This window comes from Myxocyprinus asiaticus, chromosome 3 (genome assembly GCF_019703515.2).
Source record: "Myxocyprinus asiaticus isolate MX2 ecotype Aquarium Trade chromosome 3, UBuf_Myxa_2, whole genome shotgun sequence".
NCBI classification, from domain to species: domain Eukaryota; kingdom Metazoa; phylum Chordata; class Actinopteri; order Cypriniformes; family Catostomidae; genus Myxocyprinus; species Myxocyprinus asiaticus.
The window spans coordinates 24,544,011-24,560,644 of record NC_059346.1 but is presented as its reverse complement, the minus strand read 5'-3'; the positions used below and the strand labels follow the sequence as shown (position 1 = coordinate 24,560,644).

The following is a 16,634-nucleotide window of genomic DNA, read 5'->3' as shown; positions in this document are numbered from 1 at the left end:
GGCCCGCCTGGGAAATGGGGGCAGCAAGGAATCGTGTCCTGTCGGCCTCACCCATCTCGACCAGGTTGAGCCAAAGGTGGCGCTCCTGGACCACTAGTGTGGCCATCGTCCGCCCGAGAGACCGCGCCGTGACCTCCGTCGCTCGGAAAGCGAGGTCGGTCGCCGAGCGCAGTTCCTGCATCAATCCCGGGGCAGAACTACCCTCGTGCAGTTCCTTTAGCGCCTTGGCGGACTTGCAGGAGAGCCATGGCGTGCAGGGCGGAGGCGGCTTGTCCAGCAGCACCGTAGGCTTTGACCGTCAGAGACAACGTAAACCTACAGGCCTTGGACGGGGGCTTTGGGCACCCGCGCCAGGTGGCGGCGCTCTGCGGGCATAGGTGCACCGCGAGCGCCTTTATCCACCGGGGGATTGCCGAATAACCCTTGGCCGCCCCACCATCGAGGGTAGTGAGAGCAGGGATGCTGAAAAGATCGGGACCGGGCAGTAAAAGGTGCCTCCCGCGACCTTGTCAGCTCTTCATGCACTTCCGGGAAGAAAGGAACGGGGCGGGGCGTGGCTTTGAGCGGCGCCGCGAGCCCAGGAACCAATCACAGAGCCGCGAGGGTTCAGGGAAGTGCGGTGAAATCCACTCTAACCGACGCTCGCGGCTGTCCGGGAAAGCATGCCGTCATCTCCGCGTCAGCCTGTGACTGGGCGATCGACCCCGAAGGGAGGAGCCCATCTGAGGCTTCCGACTGGACGAGCCCGCTCTCCGATGCTGCGCTCGAGAGCTCATCACTTTCGCGGGTTCCGAATAAGAGGTCGAACTCGCCGTGAGACGAGCCGGCGGACTCACCCGGAAGCCCGATCGGGGCAGACGAGCGTGCTGGGGAATGGGAGGTCCGAGGGGGGATACCCGGCGGAGGCGGTCCCATTGGGGTCCCCAAATCGCCCCCAGTGCTAGCCGCGCTGGCCTCAAACCCGTGGGTAAAAGGACCGAGGCGGGAGCCTCTGGGGTGGCTCGCTTCCTTACGAAGGCGAGCCGCGTCTGCAACGTTGCCATGGACACATTCTCGCAATGAGAATGTGACCATCCACGAACGCTGTCTCCGCGTGAGCAGTGCCCAGACACGAAAGACAGTGATCGTGACCGTTAGAAGGCGAGAGATAACGAGCACAACCAGGAATAACACACAATCGGAAAAGCATCTTTAAAAAGACGCGTCTTTAAAAAGACGTTCCGTGTGTGCGCTCTTTTAGAGAAATATATACTCTTTTAGAGGGGAAAAATGCTCTTTCAGAAAATATACTCTCTAGTTTTTCTGCCGAAGCGCCCAGGGGCGTTCTCTGCAGTACACCAGTGCAGAGGGGGGAGAAGCCGCTGAAATGCGCCGTCAGATCCAGCAGGTGAATGAACAGTAGTATTCAGCTCAGCGAGCATGACCGTTCGGCTCCGAAGAGAAAATCTGAATGAGTGGTTGCATACCAGCTCCTTTTATACCCGTATGTTCGGGGGAGTGGCATGCAAATACCACTCGCCAATTTTCATTGGCCTTTTATCAAAGACCAGATGTGTCTAGGGCTCCCAAGAGTGACCCCTAGTGTCACTACATCGACACCAACGTCGAGTGAGTGACAGATAGGGAACTGATTTTTGATAACTTTGCAAATTTATTAAAAAGAAAAAACTGAAATATCACATTGGCATAGGTATTCAGACACTTGAAATTTAGCTCAGGTGCATCCCATTTCTCTGGATCATCTTTGAGATGTTTCTACACTTTGACTGGAGTCTATATAAGGTCTCATAGCTGAAAATGAATATCAAAGCAAAAACCAAGACATGAGGTCAAAGGAACTACCTGCAGAGCTCAGAGACAGGATTGTGTCGAGGCACAGATCTGGGGAAGGCTAAAAAACATTTGGTTGCATTGAAAGTTCTCCACAGTGGCCTCCATAATTCTTAAATGGAAGAGGATTGGAACAACCAGGACTCTTCCTAGAGCTGGCCGCCCAGCCAAACTGAGCAATCGGTGGAGAAGGGGCTTGGTAAGAGAGGTGACCAAGAACCCGATGGTCACTCTGGTTGAGCGCCAGAGATCATTTGTGCAGAAACTTGCAGAAGGACAACCATCACTGCAACACTCAACCGATCTGGGTTTAAGGCAGAGTGGCCAGGCGGAAGCCTCTCCTCATTGCAAGAAAGCAAAAAAGCATCTAAAGGACTCTCAGTCTGTGAGAAACAAGATTCTCTGGTCTGATGAAATGAAGATTGAACTGTTTGATCCAAGCATCATGTCTGGAGGAAACCAGGCACCACTCATCACCTGAGCAATACCATCCCAACGGTGAAGCATGGTGGTGGTAGCATCATGCTGTGGGGGTGTTTTTCTGCAGCAGGGACTGAGGGGCTGGTCAGGGTTGAAGGAAAGCTGAACGCAGCAAAATACAGAGATATCCTTAATGAAAACCTGGTCCAGAGCACTCAGGACCTTCGACTGGGCTGAAGGTTCACCTTCCAACAAGACAATGACCCTTAAGCACACAGCCAAGACAATGCAAGACTGGCATAGGGACAACTCTGTGAATGTTCTTGCATAGAATAATTGCAGAAAATCCCCAAATCCAGGTGTGCAAAACTTGTCGCATCATACCCAAAAAGACTTGAGGTTGTAATCGCTGCCAAAGGTGCTTCAACTAAGTACTGAGTTAAGGGTCTGAATATTTGTCAATGTGATATCAGTTTTTTCTTTTTAGTAATAAGCAAATTTATCAAAAATCTGTTTTTTGCTTTGTCATTAGGGGGTATGGAGTGTAGATTGATGTAAAAAAATAGTTTAAATAATTTTAGCATAAGGCTGCAACATAAAATGTGAAAAAAATTAAGGGGTCTGAATGCTTTCTGAATACACTGTTTATAATATATTATTTAAATGAATACATAAAATATATACATTAAAGTTTGATAACATTTCTAAATATAAAAATGTTAATATGAATTTTAATTAATGATTTTATCTATTATATACTATAAATTATTTTTAGTGTTATAAATGAAAGTTTTTATGAAGCGTTAGTGTAAACGGATATTTGATTTGAAATACACTGTTCACACTGTGTCAGTCAGTGCTTCCTTCGGAATTCTGTTTTTGTAGTGGGGGAGCCCCCATTTATATTTAGTTAAAAAAACAAATAAATCATATTTTAATCAAACAAACAATGCAACTGTATATATTTTAATTAAATAATTTATTACAAAAAACATTACATAACATTTCTGAAAGTAGTGTTACTTCAGTTCAGTGAGTCAAATGTTGATTCAGTAACCGCTTGTAACGATGCTGGCAATAACAGGCAGACGATGGTGGTGTAGAACCCAAGTGCAGTTTATTACTAGAAGCGTGAAAACCAAAAACGTGACTATAAAACATAAACATGACTATAAAACAAAACATAAACTTGACTAGACTAGACTAGACTAGACTAGACTAGACTAGACTTGCAAACAACGTTACAACACACAATACCTGACAAGAGACAATGGCAAACATGAGGGCTTAAATACATGGACAAGGGTAACAAGACAACCAATGATCATACAGATCTATAAACAAGATAACAAGACTAATAAACTTAAACCAATGACAAACTAGAACTTATAACGAGTTAACAAGACAATAAACCAGTGAAAACAAGACACATGAACATGGAGAGAAACAGGATGATCACATGACTTGACATGGAAACAGGGAATCACATGACATGGAACACTTTTCAAAATAAAAGACATTAACACAAAACATGAACAAAAACACATATAGACGTGAAACAGACTGATTCAGTAAGTCATTCAGTGACGATTTCAGACTGATTCAAGCTGGTAATTCGAAAGAGTCTTTTAAAAAACTGATTTAAAGAACCAATTCAAAAGAGTCATTTTCTCGTGAATTGGACTACACCAGTTGTGCTGCACAGCCCACCAGAACAACTCAATGGAAGATAAGTTTTTTTTTTTTTTTTTTTTTATCTAACTGCTTTCATTTTAGACTGCAAGACCACAACTTGGTTAAAATTTCTTTACAAAATAATTTATTTTGCTGTGGATTCAGTAGCAGCGCTAAAGATTTGTTAGTGGTGGACAGCAGAGCAAAAAACACTGATGTCAGTGGAGTAGCATCTGCACTTACTTGAACAGACAGTTTCAATGTCTGTGTACAATTCTAAGCACAGCAGTCTGCTTAATCGGTGCAGCTCTGAGGTCAGCGACTGTTTTGAGTTGCTCTTTAAAAGTCTTTATGAGGTCATTGGCTCAGCTTGACTGGGCCAGATGGGAGGCATAAATGCACAGAGAGCAGCTCTGCACAGCAGGTGGATGAGTGAAGATTCGCAGACAGATGGTGAGAGGGAGACAGCAGAAAGAAGATAAGATGGGAGGAAAAGGAGGGGGGATGAGACAGAGGCAAGGAATGGCAGGGCAGTAGGACACTGATGTTTTAATGTTGAAGTGTATAATTTCTGTGCCACTAAAGCATCACCCAACAAAACTGCAAAAATAACGATTGTTTTTAAGCAGCTTTCCCCATATACTCCCCTCGAACAAACTGATGAGCCAGTGTTGCCATTCTGGGCTGGTCGGGACACTCAAACAGAGCAATGTTTGTTTGCATCACAGAGACACAGTTTTTACACTGGAAAATCAGCATAGGAATTACTGATAGTTGACTCTGCAGTCTGCATATTAAGCTGAGATAGGAGAAAGTATTTTAACACTGAAAAAAAAATACACACAAATTTCAACACAGTAATTTTCACAGTGATATTCACTAATGTAATGAATATGAGTTGTGCATTAAAGCTAATGAAATATAATAAAAATGTCACAAGAAAACTTTCCTTGTAGTAAAAATATAATTTTTAACATACTGTTAAACATATATACTGTGCTTTTTATTTGATAAACAATTAATCATGTTATGCATACCAGAATACTGTAAGTTCGTTGTGTTGTGTTTAAATATTTGAGACAACACTTGTTACAGTATTTGATTTGCAATACAAAACTTCATCTGAGTTTGCCTTCCTCAGGCTCGGCCAATGACGCGCTACCTGCCTATTCGGAAAGAGGAGTTTGACCTTCGTTCTCATGTGGAGTCATCAGGCCACTGCGTGGACACCTGTCCATATGTCACTGTTACAGAGAAAATGTGCAAGGGCCATCTTGTGAAGATGGGTGGCAAGATCAAATCCTGGAAAAAACGGTGGTTTGTCTTCGATCGACTTAAAAGGGCCTTTTCTTATTACGTAGGTGAGATAATCATTGTATTTATGTCTGATTATATTGTCTGCAAATGCACTCTCTTTACATTTGAGGGTTTGGAATAAGGGAAGTAAAATATAGCTGGGTAAACTTCTATAGCGGTGAAGGGGTGACCACAGCAAATATTATTTTTATATTCCCATTTTCTCTAACATCAAAAGAAAAAAATCCACCATTACATTTCCATGATTTTTTAAAAGTGGAAAAAATAGAGAGTGGTGGACATTTTTTTTATTAATGCCAGAGTAATATAACACAAAGAATAATGTCAGAAATTAACTTATAATGATTTAAATCAACTTTCAAACTTATTATTTAGAGAAAATCTTGACTGACAGTTGCTTTCCTGTGCACGTTCATGAGAGTGCACGAGCGCAGCAGTTATGCAGCCCCCGCTTGTGAGATGGGGCATTCAAGCCAAAACTCGCTTGTTTGGTACAAGGGGACCACCACAGCTTTACACAAACAAGAGAACCACCTTTACAAAACATGTCTGAAGAGTTTGAAGTTGAAGAGCAGATGCATTTCTGTGACCAGCCTTTTTTGTATAAACCAGAGTACTCAGAAATCAAACTGAGAGAGATTGAAGAGCCGCACGTACATAAATAAGCCACAGTCAGACAAAGAGTACAGGAAGCCACGGTGTTTTGGATGTTTTGGATGTTTCGCTTGCTGAAATTGAACTGGAGGAATCAGAGACAAAGGCGGAGGGAGCAGGAATGTCTGTCAGGTCTCCTCCATTCTGAACAGGTGTGTGTGACCAAACTCTGAGTAAAGAGAGCGAGACCTCAGCAGAACAGTCGTTAGGTGTGACATTCTCAGCCAAAATCAAGTTGCTTTTAGCTGGATAGTGAGATGCTGGGTTCAATATACTGTTATTAGAAATATTTTGGATCAATGCCAGTTTAAAGCAGACGGGGCAACGCCGCAAATAGAAATCAAGTGATCAATAGAATGTCCTGTCGCTCGCTCGGTTAGGACAAATATTTGATTAACATAGAAAAGATAGGTTTTTTTATAGCTTGTTGTGTCACTTCTGGTCAGGACACGGTGTGACTGGCTGCCTTAGACTCTCCCATCTCTCTCAGTTTTATTTCCGAGTACTCCGATTTATTCACAGTAGGCTGGTCATAGAAATGCATCTCCTCTTCGACTTCAAACTCTTCACGCATGTTTTGTAAGGTCGGTTCTCTAGTTTGTGTGCAGCTGTGTTGTGTTTTCTGTTACTAATATCTCTGTGGTGGTCCCCTTGTACCAAAGAAGCGAGTTTTGGCTTGAACGCCCCATCTCGCGAGAGGGGGCAGCATAACTGCATAACTCATGCACAGAGAGAGCAACGGCCAGTCAAGATTTTCACTAAATAATAAGTTAGATTTTGATTAGTTTCCCACCAAGCATATCATATGCCTTTGGAACAAGACATAAGTCACACTGAATAATTTATTGGACTTATGAATTATACTATTGCATCCTTTTGAAGCTTGAAGAGATGGTCACCATCCACTGCCATTGTATAACATCACTGAACCAAACATATTTTCAAAATTTCTCCCTTTGTGTACCAAAAAAGAAAGAAAGTCATATTGGTTTAGAACAATACGAGGGTGGGTAAATAATGATTCAAATTTTTTTTTTTTTTGGGGGGGGGGTGAACTATTCCTTTAAAATATTTATATAAAAAAGGTTTGCTAGATTTATGCTGCTAATTAAGTCGGAAACACATAATCATGGTCTCTGAAAAGGTTAATAGAGGGATTTCTGTTGTTTTGTTTGTTTGTTTTTGTTTGATGTATTATTCAGTTCCACTTTGGCATTATTAAAAAAGTTTAGATAGATATGAAACTAGCAATTTATTTACTAAATGATGGCAATGTGTGTTGGATGCAAATGTGAGGGAGAGCAAGTGTGTTTTGTTTTTGATATGGCTTAGTTTAAATCTTTTACATTTTTACGGAGGAAAAAGCAAAACAAGAAAAAGAAAAGACAAACAAACCAAAAAATGCCATTGACGAAGTAGCAAGTTCTTGTGAAACGTTTAATCTCTCAATTTTCGATCATTCTGCCTTTCTTTTAGATGCTCTTTCTCTTTCTCACACATACACATATGCTCATGTGTGTAGCCTTTTCACCCCCTCACTCCCCATGTTAGTAGTGATGATGATGATGGTGATGATGATGATGAAATAAACTGCAATACTTTCTCTAGCCTGCCGTTTGTGAGGGATGGGGGTGTAGATTTACCCCTGGCTCAGTTCTGAGCAACAATACCACATTTAAAACAAAAACAATTTTTCCCATTACTAAGCAGATTTGTGTAATGAATAGAGGCAAGTTAAAAAGATAAAACGGTTCAAAGGAAACTAATAAATCTTAACCGTTGACATAGGTGCGAGGGGGCCCACTGGAGGCTGTCACACTTCAATAGAGGTGCAGTCTATGAGATAAAATCAGTCCAAAGAGATGTGTTCATTGCACTAAGAAGTAAAAAAGGAAGTTTGTGATGTAGCTGTTTGCAGTGGGTGGTAGACAGCATTAAATGAGACAGACAATGCTTTTTAGGTGACTCACTCTGTGTGCACTTCTAGAATTAATGTCTACTTTATATGCTTGTTTAATTCCCTGCAGCAAAGCTTTAAAAAGCTTTGACACTTTTTTTTTTTTTTCAAACTCTTCCAAATCCCAATTTACCCATCTTGTAGTAATAACTGTAATAATTCTGTAAAAACTGTAAATGTGAATGGACAATTGTAATCCCTTCTTAATCCCTCTATATGAATAATAAAGCTGATCTGTACAATTATCTTCCAAAACTAGGCAGGCTTTTCTATTCATAGCATTTTAATTTTCCTTAATTGTAATTTCTCATGGTATTTACTCCTCAGATAAGCATGAGACCAAACTGAAGGGTGTAATCTACTTTCAAGCCATCGAGGAGGTTTATTATGATCACCTGCGCAGTGCAACTAAGGTAAGCACAGTAATATGAGAACTGTATGCCGTACTGTCTCAACACCTCCTGTTTACTGTCAACATCAATAAATCAACATACCACACAAAGCAAGGGAGAACCACTCACGCTACAGCAGCAAACTTTGAAAGTTTAAGCAGACAGGCATCTTTTCATAAAGAGAATTTCTTACAGCAAAAGGCAAAAGAGATCAAAGCCAGCTCCATGTTCATGTACATTTCGTCATGCTTTTTTTCCACTTGTGCGATATTGCCTTTTTTTTCCTGCCTTACTGTTATTCTCCATCTTCTTACACACTTAGACACACACTTTATCTTTTTTTTTTTTTTTTTTTGTCCTTATAGAGTCCCAATCCCTCTCTAACCTTTTGTGTGAAGACTCACGATCGACTTTATTTCATGGTGGCACCATCCCCAGAAGCCATGCGAATCTGGATGGACGTCATAGTTACAGGTGCTGAGGGCTACACACAGTTTATGACCTGAGGGCGAGAGAGCGCAATTATGCCTGAAATGATCTGAGAGTGAGCAAGACTCATTTAACAGGAAGTGAAGCATGTGTAAAATTTGTTAAATCATGTCAAAAACTTCAGCCAGCACAGACGGATCTCTGTGTTATCGGGACTAGAGAGGAACTGTAAGCAGGCTGGACTAATGCCGACATAATATTGTGCAACTGATGCTCGGATTTTATGTTGGTAAAAAGAGAACCTGAAAAAAACTATATTATATATATATAGAGAAAGACAAAGAGAAAAACAAATGTTTATCTCTGTACTGTTGTAATACAAAGAAACTTACAGAGCTCAGAGCTTACAGTATTTAATGGCATTTCATATCAATTATATGCCTAATTTTTTTTTTTTTTTTTTTTTTTTATAACATATATCTCTTGAATTTTATGGTGCCAAGCCTTTTGGTGTATATACATCAGTACATTACAACACCAAACACTTCTATTTACTCTTAGGTATTTAGTTGCAGTGACATAATTACAAGGAAGAGATGAGATTAAACTCTAAATAAAATTTATTTGATAGTCTTCATAATCTCTGTTTTTTGGTGAGAAATCTTTATTTTCATTTTTGATTACCATGCAAGATATTTTACTGCATTTTACATGTTGTCTGTCTTTGTCTTGTTTGTTCTGAATACATTTTATTCTGAAGATTCTTAAACAAATGGCTCAGGTGCTTAGATGAGTAACAAAAAAAAAAAAATAAATTAAAAAAAAAAAAACAAATATATATATATATATATATATATATATATATGCCTGCTACCTGATTTGTAACTTTACAAGTTTATTTGGTGAGGGACCATTGCAGTAAATGTTTTTGTTTTTAAAATGAACCTTGGTACACTTGTACTGAAAGGGTTTGTCCTGCCAAAGCTTCACCTGTATTTACCCGTAAAATATATATATATATATATATATATATATATATATATATATATATATATATATATATATATATGTGTGTGTGTGTGTGTGTGTGTGTGTGTGTGTGTGTGTGTGTGTGTGTGTGTGTGTGTGTGTGCTGAATTGCACATCTTTTATTTCAGGGTTTTTAAACATGTACTGATGTGCCACTATGATTTATACTCTAATATGTTTTGTTCATTGTGCTATTCATATTATTGAGATCCTCTTATTGATGACCTCTAAGTTCATAATAAGAACAGTATAAACTTTTGATAAATCAGTGTTGCATCACTAACAATGTATTTCTAAATAGTAACTTTGTTTTTGAATTTGACAGAACCAAGTAGCATATACTCTGAGGCTAATAAAAAGTAGAACAAAACACTTTTGTCCATTTTAGTAAACCTATTATAAAAATAACAAGACCCTTTCACAATATTCTACACCTAATGTTTTGAAATCATGCAAGAAAACTGTTGTATCATTATTAAAAAGGCAAAGGTACTCATTAAACCATGGAGATAATGTTATGAAATTAAATAAACTACAGCCGTGAAATGAGGCTTGACAGTATTGAATGACACCTTTACGAGACTGAATAACCGCAGAAGTGCTATTAACTTGGGTCTAACAGAATGTGTGGGGTTAGTTAAAATGACTTTTCCCTGTAACCACAGAGCACACAGTTTTTTTTAAACCAGAGGACAGTTACACCTGTAACTACCTGTTAATGGTAATGGAAATTCCCTTGGAAACCCCACAGTATAAACATAGTGGATCAGTGAGAAACCCTTATTTTGTTTCTTTCTGACAAGTAACGGTTAAAACCCCTCACTGCATTTCCCTGTTTACTGACTGAGGGATTAAGTCTGTCTGTGCAGGATCAAATTCTGTATGTATGCTCTGGTTCGTGAGGCGGCTGCTTTTCCCCTTTTGTCCAGTAGAGGGCACCAGTCTCTCCGCTTCAGCGCTGTTTTCGTGTTCCAGATGCGAGTGCTGGATCTACGTTCCGCTCTGTGTTCTGCTGAGGCCCCGGGGCTCTGAGCTTGTTTTCTTCTCTGCCTCTCACCGTCATTACCATAACAGTTAAATATACACCTATTAAATGTCATCAGTGCTATAATAATGCCATCAGTCTACACCAGCAGAGCAAACAATGAATTTATCAGTTCATGCAAATTCATCTCACATCAAAATTGCTAAACAATATAAAATCACAATGAATTAACCCCACAAATGTAATAAATGCAAAGAGTGGGATCCTATTTTTTCAAGTAGGCCTACTTACAACAAATGTAATAAAGTTTTTAAAGTTTAAGAAATTCAGTAAGGATATATTAGCTAAAACAACATGTAAACAACCGACAAAGACACTAATTAAACCTATAAGACTTTACGAGATTCAAAGAAGAGTTTCAAAGACATCGTACTATTCAGCAGCATATCAAAGCAAAAGGGAAGGTTCACGCCTAATGGGGACTGAGCTGACATGATCAACTGTTGAGCCAGTGGTGAAGATCAACTCTGAGAGACTCTGAGACATTGAGGAGCCACTTGGGAATCAAGAGCCCTGCACTTTGACGCTGTGATCAACCAACTTAATCCATCTATGTGAACCAGCAAGCATCTTCACACAAGCTTAGTAAATGTAGATTCACGAAGTGCGTATCTCACACAGCCAAACTTTCTGTATGCACATATGCACAGTACTGGGAAGATTACTTCTAATATGTACAAAGGAACTAGGTACAAAAGGAACACTTTTCCTCTTTTCTGCTCACAAAGTGTATCAGCATTGGAAAAATAAATTTCTTTCTATTGAATATTGATGGAGCATCATTTTTATTTTATTTATTTATTTTTTTGTTGGTGAGTGAGCCTTTTACCTAACACTTGGGGTAAAAGTACCCCATATTTGGGGTAAAATGTCCCCAGGGGGTTAAAATAATAACTTGTAGATATAGGGACAATAGTTCTAGGGCAAAATTTGTCAACCTATGCAGATACTTTTAAGACAGCAAGATGCTTTTTTTTTGAGTAACAAATTAAGATGACGCTTATTCAACATAACTACTTCAGAAAAGGGTGCAGAATTTCTTGTTAATTTCAATCACATTTAGCATTTTATAACATCTATTTATAACTTCTAAAAGTGTTCTATAAACAAATTAATCTCCATTGTGATTGGATTGGTCAATGTGAGCCCACTTTGAATATTTTTCATAACAAATCAATTCCCCCCACTTAAGAGAAACAATGTGTTTTATGGGGGCCTTTAGCCCCTGCAGCAGGAGGGGTTTTACTCCAAATACTATCATTTCACTTATTGGACATTTATTAAAAAACTTTTGATTTAATCACCTTGAACAAAACTGAAAATGATAAATAAATATTTTGTCTCAAAACAAGTTTGATATGTTTAGGGATTCTCAAATGCTATTGACCTGTTTCATGTGACATCACTGACCACGCCGCCATGTTTGGAACCAAAATTCCATATTTCTTCATTTTGTTTTAATTTGTTTCTGTTTATAAATATTGAAAAGGTGATAGTGCTGTTTAATTACTAGAGACACATTTTTTTTTTTTTTTTTGCAATAAAGTTTTATATTTTAAGTGACACCAAAGACAAGCAGAGATGAAGGGGGAGAGCAGGGATAAAACACTTGTGGGTCTTTGCTCATTTATTCAGACATGTCAATTATCTGTACACATGTCAATTATATTTATAACATCATCAGTTTGGATACAATTAAACTGGAAATGCACATAGAATGATGATATTCATAACAGCCAGACTGTATGAAGGAATGCCATAATTGTAACATATTGTAATAATAAAAATAATAAAAAAAGAAAACATTATAATGTGAATATATAGTAGGCCTATATATCTAATGTATATTTACTAATGTTAGTCAATAAACGACACATCAGATCATGAAGCACAGACTTTATTCACACAACCATGTGTATTCTTCATGAGTTAAAAGTGTCTCTTTCATTCATACAGACGGGATCATCACAGAGGTGTTGTAATATTGTGAACAAATCAGAGCAGAAAACATCACAAACATTTATAACTTCTGAATGAGATATGTTTAAATTGATGTAGGCTACCGGTAGGCGTGTGCACTCGCCGGTGTTACGGTTCAACTGGTTTTGATGTTAACTGGTGACCTTCTTCAGTTTTACACCAGACGTGAACGACCGGTGTTCTGACACTGTGTCTCGTTTCGAAGGCAGGTAGGACGCGTCCTTTGAAGGCTGCAGTATACCGAGTGTCCTTCTTTAAACAAGCCTCATTTAAACGAGACGACCTTCGTAGGACAAACGGAAACGGAATGTAACATGGTTGCTATGACAACACGCCACTCTTTAACAAGCTCGAGCGCTTTGAGTGAGAAGGAACAAAGTTCCTCTGGAAGGGAATGTATGAGGTACATTTTAGGAGAGTTATAATGATGTAAAGAGAAAAGAAAATAGATTTTACAGGAGTACTTTTAGTCTAATACTTCATTTTAATTATATATTAATATAATTATACATATTATATACTCTGCACCCATCTACTAAGGTACTTCAACTTGGGAATTAACATTACTTGCGTTTGAACATCATATTTACGGGCAAATCGGCATCATTTTTTTTTAGACATTTCCGTTGATGCAAAGAATTGTGGGTTGTGAGTGCCCACGAAGCATACACCTCATGCATCCTCCGAATTTCCGTGTAAGAAGGTCGCATTCAAAGTATCCTACTCGCTTTTCTGAAACGAGACAGCCTCGATGACGTATGCGGCCGACAAATGCGACCTCCGGAGGACTCAGCCTTCCAAACGAGACACAGCTGTGCCACCAGCTGTAAAAACAGTGATACATAAAGTTAAAACATGAGTAGCACATGTCGGGAGGCGCGGGAGATAATACCTATCAGAATGTGCTACCAGCATAACTATGAGATGATTGTGATATGGTGTGAGGCTGTACTAAGCCCCAACCCTAAAACTATGCGAATATATAGCGTTGGTAGCACATCCTGATAGGTAGCATTTAATTTCACGACACCGGTCGCAGATTCGATATTCCAAAAATCATGCTTCTGACTCAATATTTTGCTCTCCATTAAATGTAAACTAATTACATGATACTGGCATCATTGTACAGATTAAAATAAGTGGTATTATTAATTCAAACGGCAGAAGTACGCAAGATTAATAATAATAATAATAAATAAGCGAGGTATCAATAATTTGATCAGCAGGACACCGCACTATTCATTAGAGTTACAAGACAGCAACAATTTAAAGGGGCACCTTTGTATTCAAATGGCTGTGTGTTCGGTGTGAAATGGTGCATATTATGCAGCAGTGTGTGCATTTTAACTTGTGCCTCAGTTTACAAGCTGATGGTCTTGTCCGATGATGACATTGTATGAAATATGAACGTCATTTACTCGTCGAAACACAGCACCCAAATATTATGCGATATCATAAAATCATACAGTCAGTAACTGAATGAACAACTATCTATATCTATGAATATTTTCAGACATAAATATCGACGCATCCTCACTGCTCGTGTAGACCGTTCACCACAAGCCCTTCAGAGCTCTGAAATGTCATCCGAGTATAAAATTAATCAACCCCTCTTTTTGCAGTTTGAACAAATAGTTATAGTCTGGTAGTCTGCAGTCTGGTACATTTGGTTACACTATTAGACACAATAACCTATTGCATACCAACATGACAAACCATTTCATCAAATGCTTTTGTATGTTTGTTTTTCTGAATTTATGATGTTGATCTACATTAATGTCACTATTTAGACCTAAGCCTACTGAGCATATGTCCACACTAATAACAAACAAACTCAGTATGGCTTTATTAATGTTTGAAGTTTGTTTATTCAATTACTGTATGATTTTATGATATCGCATAATATTTGGGTGCGGCGTTTGGACGAGAAAATGACGATCATATTTCATACAATGTCATAATCGGACAAGACCATCAGCTAGTAAACTGAGGCACAAGTTTGATCTAATAATACCACTTATTTTAATCTGAACAATGATGCCAGCATCATGTAATTAGTTTACATTTAATGGAGAGCAAAGTATTGAGTCAGAAGCATGATTTTCGGAATCGACGAATCTGCGGCCAGTCGTTCACATCTGGTGTAAAACGGAAGAAGGTCACCAGTAAACATGAACACCAGTCACACATCAGACATGAATTGTGGATAAAATATATTTAAATGTCCGCGAAAATCAAATTTGGCAATATTTGTGCTGACCTCAGACTTGTCACATTTCCGGAGACTTGGCAAGGATCAAAAGCATTTATTTATTTATTGTTTGTTTTTTTCTTGATATCGTTTTACGGATGTTTTTCCATTCAGCGCCATTATTTTCTCCCGCCGATGGTCACAAAAATGACGGCTGCGGGGAAAAGTGACGTCATTGAAACAGGTCAATAAAGTTGCAATTTTGAAACATTTAAAAATACATATTAAATATTAGATCAAATGACCTCAAAATCAAACTTTGGACATTGCACATAATGATCTCATGGATCAGCAGTATTCTGCAGTGTATGACAAACAGGTGTTAAAGAAAGTACTGTAGCCTAGTTTTTGTTGCTGTTTAGTGTTTTGGGAGAAAATAAATTAAAAGTGCCTTTTACCCCAGGGGGCCTTTAGCCCTATACCCAAATGAATACAAATTGTACTTAAATTGTAATCAGCTAGTAATCAGTAATTGTAATCAATGATCTAATTACTTTTGGATTACTCAGTGCATATTTTGATGAAAATCTAATCATAATTTGTACCAATTAACACTCCTTTCATCAAACACTAGTAAACATAAAATGAACAGAAAATATCTATTGGTCTGTGGCTGAAGAATATTTCAGCTCAAAAATCAAATCAAATCACTTTATTGTCACACAGCCATATACACAAGTGCAATGGTGTGTGAAATTCTTGGGTGCAGTTCCAATCAACATAGAAGTTGACAGTGATGAGACATATACCAATTTACAATAACATCAAATTAACACAGCACAATTTAAACGTCTGATATACACAATTACACTCAACAATATACAAATAATTACATACACTGTACAGCATACAATACGCACTATATAGATACACATTATTCAATCAAAATAATAAATAAAAATATATAAAAAAGTATATATAGTAGTATATATAGAATGTACAGTATTGTACTGTATTGACATTCAGGCTGTCGGTTGATAGTCAGTTGTTAAGAGAGAAAATAATATAATATTAATATAATTTATGACAGACCAGTGTGAGATATAAGAGTAAGGGTAATAAAGTGCAGTGCTGATGTATTTTGATCGTGGGAGATCAAGAGTTCAAAAGTCTGATTGCTTGGGGGAAGAAGCTGTCATGGAGTCGGCTAGTGCGGGTCCTGATGCAGCGATACCGCCTGCCTGATGGTAGCAGTGAGAACAGCCCATGGCTCGGGTGGCTGGAGTCTCTGATGATCCTCTGAGCTTTTTTCACACACCGCCTTGTATATATTTCCTGGAGGGAGGGAAGCTCACCTCCGATGATGTGTCTGGCAGTTCGCACCACCCTTTGCAGTGCTTTGCGGTTGTGGGCGGTGCTATTGCCGTACCAGGCGGAGATGCAGCCAGTCAGGATGCTCTCTACAGTGCAGGTGTAGAACCGTGTGAGGATGTGACGGTTCATTCCAAACTTCCTCAGCCGTCTCAGGAAGAAGAGGCGCTGATGAGCCTTCTTCACAACGACTTCAGTGTGGATGGACCATGTGAGTTCCTCAGTGATGTGGACACCCAGGAACTTGAAGCTGCTGACTCTCTCCACTGGTGCTCCATTGATGGTGATGGGACTGTGTTCTCTGTCCTTTCTTCTGAAGTCCACCACAAGCTCCTTTGTCTTACT

The 16,634-nt window shown here is 39.0% G+C and overlaps 1 protein-coding gene across 7 annotated transcripts in view; it reads left to right on the top strand.

Annotated features, from left to right (window-relative positions):
- LOC127424821 (pleckstrin homology-like domain family B member 1) overlaps nt 1–9,507 on the top strand; it is a 77,702-nt gene extending 68,195 nt beyond the window's left edge. For all 7 annotated transcript variants that reach the window (XM_051670297.1, XM_051670281.1, XM_051670326.1 and 4 more), the window contains 3 exons: nt 5,066–5,285; nt 8,180–8,265; nt 8,610–9,507. In XM_051670297.1, the coding sequence (XP_051526257.1) occupies nt 5,066–5,285; nt 8,180–8,265; nt 8,610–8,750 (447 nt within the window). In that variant the 3' untranslated portion in view covers nt 8,751–9,507. The remainder of the gene's footprint in view (nt 1–5,065; nt 5,286–8,179; nt 8,266–8,609) is intronic.
- The last annotated feature ends 7,127 nt before the right edge of the window (nt 9,508–16,634 follow it).